This window comes from Eptatretus burgeri, chromosome 10, assembly GCF_056783735.1.
Source record: "Eptatretus burgeri isolate ZD-2024b chromosome 10, Ebu_testis_v1, whole genome shotgun sequence".
NCBI classification, from domain to species: domain Eukaryota; kingdom Metazoa; phylum Chordata; class Myxini; order Myxiniformes; family Myxinidae; genus Eptatretus; species Eptatretus burgeri.
The window spans coordinates 95,553,919-95,567,228 of NC_140970.1; the positions used below are offsets into that span (position 1 = coordinate 95,553,919).

At 42.9% G+C, this 13,310-nt stretch overlaps 1 protein-coding gene and 1 long non-coding RNA gene across 6 annotated transcripts in view; one reads left to right on the top strand and one right to left on the bottom strand.

Moving 5' to 3' along the window:
• The window catches only part of LOC147019177 (uncharacterized), a 68,748-nt gene that overhangs the window by 33,082 nt on the left and 22,356 nt on the right, over positions 1-13,310 (top strand). Inside the window, exon 4 of the long non-coding RNA XR_015062668.1 lies at positions 11,176-11,346. This is a non-coding gene — a long non-coding RNA (uncharacterized LOC147019177). The remainder of the gene's footprint in view (positions 1-11,175; positions 11,347-13,310) is intronic.
• The window catches only part of CCDC146 (coiled-coil domain containing 146), a 100,867-nt gene that overhangs the window by 26,580 nt on the left and 60,977 nt on the right, over positions 1-13,310 (bottom strand). For 4 of the 5 annotated variants that reach the window (XR_015062667.1, XM_085899511.1, XM_085899512.1 and 1 more), the window contains 4 exons: positions 11,185-11,409; positions 5,650-5,878; positions 3,473-3,601; positions 1,905-2,042 (listed from right to left, as the gene is read on the bottom strand). Coding sequence is in view for 4 of the 5 variants with exons in the window: in XM_085899511.1 (XP_085755637.1) it covers positions 1,905-2,042; positions 3,473-3,601; positions 5,650-5,878; positions 11,185-11,409 (721 nt within the window). In the remaining variant the exon portion in view is untranslated. The remainder of the gene's footprint in view (positions 1-1,904; positions 2,043-3,472; positions 3,602-5,649; positions 5,879-11,184; positions 11,410-13,310) is intronic. The other variant, XM_085899513.1, reaches the window with a different exon arrangement.

Consider the following 13,310-nt stretch of genomic DNA (forward strand, 5'->3'; position numbering starts at 1 on the left):
TATTGGACCAGTTTGTGATTTTATCCAGATCTGCAGTGAGCGAAGAAGCTGCTGCTTGCTGGTCTGAAGGATGACAGATGGTACGGCAGAGGGTGGAGTCATCAGCAAAGAGATATAAAGGATTTTCCAGAGAGTCGGAGAGATCATTGATGAAAACCAGAAAAAGAACAGGGCCCAGAACAATATATTGAGGAACTCCAGCCTGGACAGGAAGAGGGGATGAAAGAACTCCATTTAGTGCCACACGTTGACTGCGACAGGAGAGGAAGTCTGCGAGCCATGAGTGGAGATGGCCTTGGATACCATGGGAAGAGAGTTTGGTGAGTAAGGCAGGGTGCCAGACTGTGTCAAAAGCACGTGATATGTCCAGGGATACAGCTCGGATTTCCTGTCTGGCATTGAGGACCTCCATCCATTGTTGGGAGAGCAGAAGCAGCATATTCAGGGTAGAGTGACCTGGTCTGAAACCAAATTGATGATCAGAAATCAAGCCATTGGAGAAGAGGAAGGATTTCATGTCTGAAGCGATGATTGATTCCATAACCTTGCTGATGATTGGGAGAAGGCTGATTGGTCTGTAGTTGCAGGGATCTGTTTTTGCACCTTTTTTATGCAGGGCAGTGATGTTTGCAGATTTCCAAGCAGATGGCAGATGACCTTGAGCAAATGAGAGGGCGAATAGAACAGAGAGAGGGTGAGCAAGAGCAGAAGAGCAGGCTTTGATGACACGTGGGCTGATGCAGTCTGGACCGGTTGCAGAATCTGAGTTGAGGTTTGACAGCAAGCTCTCCACCTTGTCAGGAGAAAAGGACACAGAGTCCAGGGACAGTTGGGTGCGACTGGGTAGAGAAAGTGATGGGTTTTGGACACAAGATTTAGCTGCAAACACCGAGTTTAGGCATTCAGCTTTTTCACGTGCGGTGTCAGCAGTGCGGCCATTTGAGGTAAGGGAGGGGATGAAGGGGGAACATACACCAGAAACAAATTTGATTAGACGACACCAGGATTTTGAGGAGGGAGAGAGGTTTGAGAGTTCAGACTTGAGATGAGAAAGATGTTGTTTTCTGGCTCTCATGAGGGTAGATACACACTTGTTCCGAGCTTTGTGGAAGAAACTGAGATTGCCCTCAGTTGGGTTTGCTTTCCATGAGGCAAAGGCAAGTTGTTTCAGGACAACTGCCTCGCCACAAGCTTCAGTAAACCAAGGGCGGGAGGAAGGGTCAGACAACTGAAGACGAGAGGGGATAAATCTGTGCATGAGGGAGAGCAAGTTTCTTTGAAAGAATTCCCAGGATGAGTTGATGTTTGAGAAAGTAGCGATGGGAGACAAGTCTTTAAGTTTGATGGCTGCATGGACACCCTGCCAGTCGGCTTTAGTGAAATGCCAGACTCGACGGCGGTGAGGTGGTTCTCTGATAATAGCCAGAGAGATGGCCACTTTGACAAGGAATGGTATATATCACTATGTGGTATATCATGATGGGCTAGTTGTACTATGAGATAGATCATGATGGGCTGTTTGTACTATTTGATATGCCATGATTGGCTACTTGTGTAATATGATATATCATGATGGGCTAATTGTACTATTTGATATTCCATGATTGGCTACTTGTATGATATGATATATCATGATGGGCTATTTGTACTATGTGATACATCATGATGGGCTATTTGTACTATTGTATATATCATGATTGGCTATTTGTATGATATGATATATCATGATGTTGTTGGTACCGTTCTATTGATCAGAAAGGGCTATAATCGTACCATGATGATCTGTTTGGACTATGCAATGCATCATCATGGCTTGTTTGTACCAGGCAATGTACCATGATGTGGTGTTTGTATTCTGTGATGTACAAATTATTTGGGATCCCGATATGTTGAAAAGTTGGCACCTTTTGGCCCAAGGTGATCTTCTCATTGCGAGTGTTCTCAACATGACCACGGGCCTCTGCAATGTGCTCGTCAAGCTGCTTGATGGATACACACACTTGCAGAACTTTTTCTTCTTTCCCGACAAGTTGTCGTTCCAACTGTCAAAACACACGTGCCATTGAATGTGTCATGCACATCACAACTCAACAATGCAGACTGTCATTTGACAACTCTCATCAACATGGTTTTCTTTTCGTGATTTTGATGAATTCTTAAACGTTTTGCATTCATCTCTTGCAAACAAACTGTCCGATGAACGTTTACTATACAAGTATGTCACATTTCCTGATTGAGTTCATTCCTTTCTTGAATTAATACTTTCCTTATTCGTATCCTTAGTTATTTCCAGGTTTATGGTAGACCTGGTCAGGGTTTGTGTGGTTATGTAATGCCATTCGCGAAAGGGATGTTATGGTTTGTAATATTAATGAATGTGGTGTGTCAAGGAAATGTTAGATACTGATGCCGACACTAGTTGCAGTTGCCAAATTAGTTATACTTCAAGGTGATGCATTCGTCTTGGCGGATTTCGAATCTTTTTATTTTTCAATATTATTTTGATGGATAAAACCGGTTTATTTTTTTTAAACCTTTTTTTTTTCGATTTTTATCGATTAACAATTCATGATTACCTAATCATTACAGTGTGATGGGCAAAAAGACCTCTGGTATAATGATTGCTGTTTGATCACCCACAAAAAATCAATGTTGCATGCTCTTTCTCAAGTCGAACCCGACACACTACCGTACTCTGAATGCTCCAGAACTGGCTCTTATCGCAGAGGTAAATACCTGTGATGTTTTTTTTTTGTTTTTTTTTACAAATTAATGTAACTATAACAAGTTGTTAACCATAATTTTATGATGTCTCCTTGATAAAAAAAAAATGTCAGCATTTAATAGTGGAAATTTCTTTCGTTGGTCTGTGAGTGACCTGAAATAGACGTTTAATCGTCATTTACTGGAAAAATCGAATCCTGCCAAGCCTATGCATGAAGCGTTGGGGTGAAGTTGAAGGCAAGGCATGGCTCAAAAACAATTTTGAATAAATACGGTAAATCTCAACGCGTACCTTTTGTGTCAAACCTTTTCGATAAAACGATTGCAATGATAATGGTGTTATTTGAAATACAAAACCATACATTTGAGTATGTAACGTGAACCCTTACAATGCCACCACTGCCCTGCCCTGAGTAGTTATACATTTGGATTGTTTTTTTGATCAGTCAACCTCACTTCAAATGCATACTTTAGAAAGGACTTATTCTGCATATACGTGAATATAATGCAAACGATTTTAAACAATAAAAAAATCGATTACCATGGTAATCATTGTTGGCTGGTTATTTGCAGCTGGTGTTGTAAGTAGCAATATGAGTGATTAAACCAAACGTACTAATACTTCAATTGTAAAAAAGTAAAACAATGAAGAGTTAGATATAGCAGAGCAGTTGAATTTGAAAGCTTCACAATCACTTTCCAAGATGGACGGATTTGGTCGTCTGTCCACATTTATTCTGATCAGTACCTGCTGAACCATCTTAGTGAGCTGCTGATGGGTGGGATCGCAACCAGGCAATAGGCGTGCCCGTCCTGTGGCCTCTGGATTCTCAGCACGCTGTTCAAGCATTCTACGATGATCTTGGCACCTTGCGAGCTGCATTCACATTGCACGCTTTATGAGAAAATAACTCATCAGACAGAACCAACAGCAACGGAACATATAACTGTACCAACTCCTGCTGTGTAAGCAGAGGCAATTAAAATTGGCAGGATTTTTTTTAAGTGCAAATGAAAGACAAAATAGCATTTTGGGAGAGAGGGTACAAACCGACAGCAATGTCCGATGTCTATTTTTGTCGGTTTGCACCCTCTCTCAAAAAGAGTTTTATTACACATTTAACAAAAAAATAACATTGGGCATTTTATTCCACCTTTTACATTCTTATCCATCAACATCATCTCTTTTGTCCATCTTGCTTTCCTCGCCATTGTTGTTACGTGCTTTCACCACTGTAACTACAAGATGCAGAGAATGCTAAAAGCAAATGCAGGCAAACATCAATCCCTCTGCCAACCACTCTTCCCATGTTCCATTGTCCTATCAACTACAAATGAGTAAATTTACTTCTATTTATAAGGAGAGTCATGTAATCCATGATTACTGCACATGGCAAGTATTTCCTGTTTTCAAAAAGCTTCATCTCTGACCAACATTTTGGACTCCGTCCAGGTCACACCTTTAGGCATGTTTCTGCTTCACTGTCGAGACCACACATCAAATGAACTTATCTATTTCCATGATCAACCACATGAAGAGGTTCAGTCTCTTGAACTTCCAGGCCACACCATCACCCATGATTTCTCCTGAACAGACTAGGCATTCTCAATCATTCATTTTTTTTCCTTTAAAAACAGATTAGAGCAACACACATTTGGCAAGGCATTTGTCCAGAGATAAATGGGGTGCTGTTGTCTTCTATGGGCTGGCAATCATCTCAATCATATCTCTCTCTCTCTCTCTCTCTCTCTCTCTCTCTCTCTCTCTCTCTCTCTCTCTCTCTCTCTCTCTCTCTCTCTCTCTCTCTCTCTCTCTCAAAACACCTCTCTCTCTATACACCTCTCTCTCTATACACCTCTCTCTCTATACACCTCTCTCTCTATACACCTCTCTCTCTATACACCTCTCTCTCTATACACCTCTCTCTCTCTCTTTCTCTATCTCTATCTCTATCTCTACCTCTCTCTGTCTCTCTCTCTCTCTCTCTCTCTCTCTCTCTCTCTCTCTCTCTCTCTCTCTCTCTCTCTCTCTCTCTCTCTCAAAACACCTCTCTCTCAATACACCTCTCTCTCTATACACCTCTCTCTCTATACACCTCTCTCTCTCTTTCTCTATCTCTATCTCTATCTCTACCTCTCTCTCTATACCTCTCTATCTCTATACCTCTCTCTCTATACCTCTCTATCTCTATGCCTCCCTCTCTCTCTCTCTCTCTCTCTCTCGCTCTCTCTCTCTCTCTCTCTCTCTCTCTCTCTCTCTCTCTCTCTCTCTCTCTATACCCCTCTCTCTCTATACCTCTCTCTCTCTCTATACCTCTCTCTCTACACCTCTCTCTCTATTCCTCTCTCTCTCTACCTCTCTCTCTCTCTCTCTCTCTCTCTCTCTCTCTCTCTCTCTCTCTCTCTCTCTCTCTCTCTCTCTCTCTCTCTCTCTCTCTCTCTCTCTCTCTCTCTCTCTCTCTCTCTCTCTCTCTCTCTCTCTCTCTCTCTCTCTCTCTCTCTCTCTCTCTCTCTCTCTCTCTCTCTCTCTCTCTCTCTCTCTCTCTCTCTCTCTCTCTCTCTCTCTCTCTCTCTCTCTCTCTCTCTCTCTTGTGGAATCTGAATCTCTCAATATCACTGTATTGGAATTTTACCAGCTCCCCTCTGGTCTCTCAGCCCTCCGACCCTCCCAGTCCACTCCAGGATGCACGCATTCCTCCAGTAAATAACTCCCTCCTTGGTGGACTTCCAAAATCCAGGCCACATAGCTCTTTAATTAGCCTCAATCTCTGACGTAAAAAGGAGTTGGCACAGATGTTTATCACCTTAAAATATGTAATATACGAACGATTTAAGAAACATTTGACTCGCATTATATATTCACTCACATCCATGAGTTGGACAATTGCATTTGAATATGTCGGCTGGTAATTTTACAAATCCCACCTCGATTTGCAAGAGAGCAACCTGACTGCGCATGCTCCAGTATGCTGGGCGCAGTGCATGCAGTCGGTGCAGCTGTCGGCATTTTTCAACACGACTCAGTGTGAGTAAATGTTGCTTTTCATCGAGCGAAAGCAACTCGATGTCTGCACGCCTCACCAGGTCCTGCTGAAGGGTCACATGCTCTGCCAGACTGGACATTTCCTGGTCTCGTTGAATGAGCATTTGATTTCTGTGGCATTGTTGCACATACATGTAATATTTTGAGGTAATAACACTGAAATGTTTTTTGTGAACTAAACAATAAAATGTTACATGATATGAAGCCATTCACATGTCATGTGCAAAAATCAAATGATTTTGTGAGTATTTCAACCTTTGTATATTATTGATTTTCTCTACAGGATCTAGGAGCATGGTAAAACAAGGAGATAGAGTGTATGAACTGATAGTATGGCAGTGGGGCAACTCTTGGTCAAAACCAGCAAAAGGATTATCAAAGAGGAAAAGAGAGAAGAGAGGTGGGAAGGAAGCATTGCAACCTGCAAGCAAGAGATTTTGTTTTGGAAGGGTTGATGGGAGTGTTGTGGAATTTTGTTGTTAACTGACTCGATGTAAATCCTGTTACTCAAAAATAAAACTTTAATCAATACACTGTCCACAACGAGAGTACATTTCATCAAAGAACCTTTATTTTAATCCTATGTACCACGGAGTCCAAACCACTGAGATGATAAACATCCACAATGATTTGCACGAAGCTAAGATTACGTTTCCTGGCATTTATATGCTTTTGTGGAAGTGGAGGGGGCTGATAAGCATTAGGCAAAATAACTCCAACTGCATTACGTGTCCACTAGGTGAAAGATTCATGGAAAAAGTTGCAGTGTTATCAACCAGGTCACTATGTTCCATATAATAGCAAGACATTCCTTTTATCAACATTTAGGTCAAAAGACTCTTGGGGAAAGGGAAGCATAACTGACAGCCAATTCGACTTATAGCATAAAAATTAAATTTATGAAGCACCAGCAACCATTATAATTGAGAGTACATTAATATAATTATTTTTCTTCCACAGGAGGAATAAAGGTTGTGCATAAAGGTGGGGATAGAGATGACATGAGATGGCAGTGCACTCTGGAGGAAGTGTGGGATAGCACAGCCTCTGAAACGTGGTTCCATACATGAGAGAAACGAGGATTAAAATAGTTGAGGTTTGCAGTCACCCTGGATTTTGGAAATCTAACCAAGAGGGGGTCTTGGAAGAATGCATACATTTTGCAGTTGTTGGGAAGGGTCAGAGGACTAAGTGACCAATGGGAGCTAAACTAAGTTAGAGGCAGTGGAACCCAGACTTGTTGGCGTAATGGTTAGAGTGTCCACTCTGAGTCTGGGATGTCGGTGGTTGGAACCTGGGAGGTTGGTGGTTTGAACCCCAGCAGAGTCATACCAAGGACTTTGAAATGGTATGCAGTGCTATGTTGCTTGATGCTCTGCATTTGAAAGGATAGATTAATTTAAAAGGACAAACTACCAGAAGTTCACAACACCAGATCAGCCTTTATTGAGTGCTGTGGCCTCCTGCATTGAAGTTCCTTGAAAGGGAACATGTTATATTATTAGGGTTATTGTTATAGCTTCCAACATGTTATATTATACATGCCTTACAGGGTATCCAAATAATATTATAAGGCTGTGGTACCTATCTTACAGGCTGTGATACCCGATTGTTTTTGTTCAGATTTTTAGCTCGCCTGTTCGAAGAACAGAGAGCTATAGCGATACCCCTGGTGTAAGAGTCAGCGTGAGCGTGAAAATGTTAAAGTTTTTGGTGGAAGTTATTTCCTTTCAAATGTTTTTATCGACCACACTATTTTTTACTGATTACAATATACAAATACATATATTGCTTTAAAATTATTTAGATCAGACTTCACTGCAATGCTTTATAAAAAATATTATTAGACTCGTCTTTTTAAAACGAAAAACGATAAATGTATAAACAGGCGAGCATTGGGTGGCTTTGACACCACTCTGGTTGTTTTTGCTATTATTCTTCGTTCCGTTTTTCGTTTGCCTGTTCGAAGAACAGAGAGCTATAGCGATACCCTCGGCGTGAGCGTCAGCGTGATCGTGAGCGTCAGCATCAGCGTGAGCGTGAAAATGTTAAAGTTTTTGGTGCAACTTATTTAGAAGCTTGCCATTCATTTAATATGTGTACTAGGATGCTGATATTTGGCATGGAGGTTCCTTTGGGGTATATTATTGATGTAGTGAAGTTGAAATTAAAAAAATAATTTCAAATGTTGAAAATGTTTGACCTGTTTTGAACTTAACTTTTTTGTAGCACATCAACGTTAAAGTTTTTGGTGCAAGTTATTTAGAAGCTTGCCATTCATTAATATGTGTACTGGGATGCTGATATTTGGCATGGACGTTCCTTTGGGGTATACTATTGGTGTCGTGAAGTTGAAATTAACAAATGATTTTTTAAAAAATTTTTAATTTCAACTTAAGATGGTGTCAAAGCCACCCAATGCTCGCCTGTTTATACTAGACGCTTGCCATTCATTTAATATGTGTACTAGGGATGCAATGAAGTCCAAATGAAATAAATTTTGTTGGTGCACCTTTTTCAGAGACTCAATATTTGTGAAGTCAAAACAGTACATATTGTTACAGGCCGGGGGTCGGCCGCCAACCGACCGCTCTGAACGGAGCCGCAAGTCGAGTCAGCCCGAACGATCGCCCGGAATATAGATCGCCGCTCGGATAACTCCGAGCGACGGATCCTTGAACAAGAACCGAAATACGCCAATCGGCAGATCACGTGGGGTAGGGTCGATTGCCAATCTTCAATGTACCTAAATACCCACGTGATCCAACTACCGGGGTATTCCACCCTCGACGGATCTCGTACGGAACAAACCGCCGAGGTGAGCTTGTCCGTGCGCGATTCCGAGCGGCGTAATCGCCGAGAACCGTCGGTCCAAATGTCCCCCTATTACGGCAAACCAACGGCTTTCAAATTCCCAACACACGAAATGTTCAGTCAATGAGGGAATGGACGAAACGAGCAGGTTTACATTCACACAAGGACATTTATTATAATGAAACACGTATGCAATTAAATAAGGCAAAACACGTATGCAATTATACAAGCAACAAAAGAACTGCAACCGTCTACTTATTATGTACAGTCATTTACACTTAACAGCAGTTCCTACTTATTAGACGGGCCCACGGACACACGTACGCGCGCGCGCACACACACACACACACACACACACACACACAAGAAACGGTGGCTGAGGCCTTTAATCACGAGCTCCAGCTCAGAGGACAGGTGAGCTGAAACTCAGAGCTTGACTCGAACCTTTCCACCTCGTGTGGTCTTCAACTTCTCCGGACCCGGGCTCCAGCGAGAGCGAGCTGGATCCAATCGCCGCGATCCTTCCCGAGCTCCCGTGAATCCTCCCATGCTTCTCAACATGTGCCGGTGAGATGAGGCGCCGATCCTTCCTGTCGATCGTCGCTTCCCCGAGGACCCAACTCCAAGAAGAGGCCAACGCGTCGCACCAAGCCGGGAAACAAAATGGAGAACGAAAAGCTCCACGAACCAAGAGGAGTAAGAAGAGGAAGAAGCCTCCACTCGCAGCTCGAGCCGAACAACCGGCTCAAGTTCCTTCCAAAACAAAGCAGCAGCCAAAACAGATCCCTGCAACAACAGACCAATCAGCCTTCTCCCAATCATCAGCAAGGTTATGGAATCCATCATCGCTTCAGACATTAAATCCTTCCTCTTCTCCAATGGCTTGATTTCCGATAATCCATTTCGATACAGACCAGGTCACTCTACCCTGGATATGCTGCTTCTGCCCTCCCAACAATGGATGGAGGTCCTCATGCCGGACATGAAATCAGAGCCATATCCCAAGACATATTGTGTGCTTTTGACACGGTTTGGCATGTTGCCCTGCTCACCAATCTCTCTTCCTATGGTATCCAAGGCCATCTCAACTCATGACTCACAGACTTCCTCTCCTGTCACAGTCAACATGTGGCCCTAAATGGAGTTCTTTCATCCCCTCTTCCTGTCCAGGCTGGAGTTCCTCAAGGTAGCGTTCTGGGCCCTGTTCTTTTTCTGGTTTTCATCAATGATCTCTCCGACTCTCTGGAAAATCCTCTTTATCTCTTTGCTGATGACTCCACCCTATGCTGTACCCTCTGTCATCCCTCAGACCGGCAAGCAGCAGCTTCTTTGCTCACTGCAGATCTGGATAAAATCACAAACTGGTCCAACATGTGGAACATGTCTTTCAATCTGGACTAATCTCACACTCTCACGATGTCTCTCCAAAAGGACTATTTGGAACCTCCCCCCCCCCCCCCAATCCATTTTCTCAACAATCCTCTGGAAGAAGTCCTTTCTTTCAAGCTTCTGGGTCTCACTATCTGCAATGATCTTTCCTGGGAAAGCCACATTTCCAACCTCGCCCCCAAAGCCAGTCGCCGACTGGGAATCCTCCGTCGTGCAAAGTCCTTCCTCGGCCCACCTGAGCTCCTGACATATACAAAGCTTTCGTCCGCAGCCTTATGGAGTACTGCTCTCCTCTCTGGGCTGGTGCTCCTGCCTTCAACCTTTCTCGGCTTCACGCTGTGGAAACCAAGGCATTTCAGATCATTGGCACCTCCCGTGATGAGGCTGAGTCTTTGGGCCTCTCACTCTCTCACCGCAGGCAGGTTGGTGGTCTTTCTGTCTTCTACCGTCTCCTCTCCGGTCTCGCCTTCCCCTCCCCCCCCCCCCCCCCGGCTGCTTCTGCGATTTGTCCCCAACATATTTCCGCAAGGCGCTCAAGATCCGCCAGCAACCCCCTTCTGGTAAAACTACCAAAATCACGAATCACTGCTCATCTTCACTCTTTCATTCCTCTTTTTTCCCGCCTTTGGAATAAACTTCCTCACTCTATTCAATCCCATTCTTCCCTCCAGGCCTTCAAAACAGCTGTTCATACCACCTCTTATCGTCCCCCATCCAAATCCTCGATCTTTTCTACCCCCGTTAATCCACCCCAAACCCATCTCCTTCAAATTCCCTGCTTTCCTTCCTGAAAGTCCCTGTAATGCCCATCTTGTATTCCCCATGTTACCCACCCCATCCCTCTCCCTTCCACAGATCTCCTAATGTCTCTGTTCCCCACTGTTTTGTCCTTCCCACTCCCGCCCCTCTTGTCTCATACCCCTCCCCCCGCCTTGCTGTGCGTTGTGTGTTTATATAAAAATAAAAAATAAAAAAGCTTTGCGATATGGGTAGCATACGAGACGTCATGTTTGATGATGAGGCCTAGAAGTTCAAGAGACAACTACTTTTCGTGTTTGACCATGGGAAAAGATAGGTAATCAAAGTCTTGAACAGTTGTAATTGAGTTACATAATTTTACACAATGATATTTAATGTTCCAAAGGTTAAATGCAAGTAAATATTGGATATTCTTCAGTAACGTACAAATATGCCCCTTCTTGCAGGGAACTCACATCTTGTCACGCTGAGACACAGCAGCTGCGTAAACTTTGCGCAGTTTTGGCAGTTCAGACTCGGCACGATTGCTTGCGGTGGACAAGCACATCAAGTGCTGTTTCTGTCTCTCATGACGTTCTTGCAAGTCTCCTAGGTGCATCTTCATGATGAATAACTTGGTGCGTAGTCCATCATGCGTTATCAAAAGTTCATGTTGTCGCTTCTTGGCTTGGTTGAGCTTTCTGTAGGAAGTGTGCAACAGAACCGACATTCAGGTCAACAGTCGAATGATGTTTCTGTTCACTCATCCTGCTCGCATTTGCGTCATCTTTGCAGCGAGTAGCAAGTGCTGAAAACTTTATTACAGGACTATGTCAACCAACATCATCCTTTTTTTTACTTTTCTTTTTTTTTTTAACTTCAAGCAGTGTGTGTGGCAGTTTCATGACAGTGATATCCAAGCATGTGTGTAGTATTGCCTTGCATTCTAATGTAAAAATCCAACTTGTGTTTACTTCGGTAAATTATCCTGACTTATTGAAACGGTAATGGCATCTTGAGATGATGTCATTGGTGTGGTGCTTTGAAAAAACAAAACAAATCTGGTCAAGAGGATTTGTATCAACTGGTGACAGTTTCAGACTGGTAGGTTATCTCTTACTTGACAAACCATATACCGATTAAAAGTTAACTTGCCTTATCCCATCACCACCTTCTGGTTTCTCCCATACTACGTCCCAAGCTCTTCTACTCTTAATGGTACCCTACATCTTTTCCTCCCTGCCACTCCCCTTCATGTATCTGTGAAATTTTTGGTCCCCTCCATCCCTCTATCAATATGTTAACCCGCCACTCTGTCATTTCACTCGTTAGCTTCAACTTCTGCAGATTGAAAAAACAAAACAATTGCAGGAAAAATAATAATTTGGGCATGAAAGATCCGGTGGTATCTTGTGCCAGCTACCATTCAATATTTTAGGTCATCACTACTACATCCAAATAGACCCTGTCAATATGTGTCAAAAGTAGAATGGAACGTGAATGTTGAATGTTAGTTAAGTCAATGGGGTGTAGATGTTAGGTTTGAGCTAAACATTTAAGTGAGTTAATGAAGAGACGAAGTTTCATTGAATGATAGAAGCCATGTAAGATTGTGCACTCATGGATGGAGTAATTTTCAGGAAAATAGAGGTAATCAAACATCTAAATTACATTCGATTTACATGAAAGGAAGGTCTTTCGATCACTGGCATGATGTGATCAAAATGATTCTCTACTGTGCCATTCTGACAGTGAATGGACAAGTAAGACACGCGTGTGCAGATGGTTCCACCAAGTTTGAGCAAGTGGAGTGGGCAGGAGTCAGGAATTGGTGCAGGAACATGCAAGAACTGAGTGAAAACATGCTTACTTACCCACCCAGAAGCTGAACGTCTGAAACAAATTAACAGGCGAAAGTGAAAACACGAGATTGGAATATCTAAACAAGACAACAATCTCCCAATGCATTCTTTTGTTAATGTGCAATCTTTGTTGTGAACAAGGTAAATGTTTAATAAGGAATAATGTATTACCATTATCGTTCAGTATACGGTTGGCTGGCAAGATAGCTCAGTAATGTGTTTGCCTCTGTAACCATCTTGCTTGGGTTTGATTCCCAGCAGAAGAGAGTTATGAGGTCAGGGGATTAGTTAATTTTGTGTGTCATTTGAGTTATTGATGCTGTATGAAGCATATAGGCATATAGATTTGTGAAGCCAACAGGCTTTGTGTGTTGACCTCATTGATTCCAATAATGTTGAGAGCTTTAAATCTTCTTCTTCTTCTTCTTCTTCTTCTTCTTCTTCTTCTTCTTCTTCTTCTTCTTCTTCTTCTTCTTCTTCTTCCTTCGTATGCATTTGGAATTTGTTCATGGTGTTGGCGAAAGCTCACCTCCTCTTCGCGAAGGACATTGTGGGATCTTTAATGTTCACCAACTAATACTGGCAGATGCGCCACCCATTTAACATCCATCCGAGGGACGGCACACACATTGATGAATCACCCTACTTGTGAAACACCAGACTGAGTTTATAGCTGGGACAGGATTCAAACCCAGGCTAGACAGCGTCGAGGCACGTGTGAGTACCTCTAAGCTATCCTG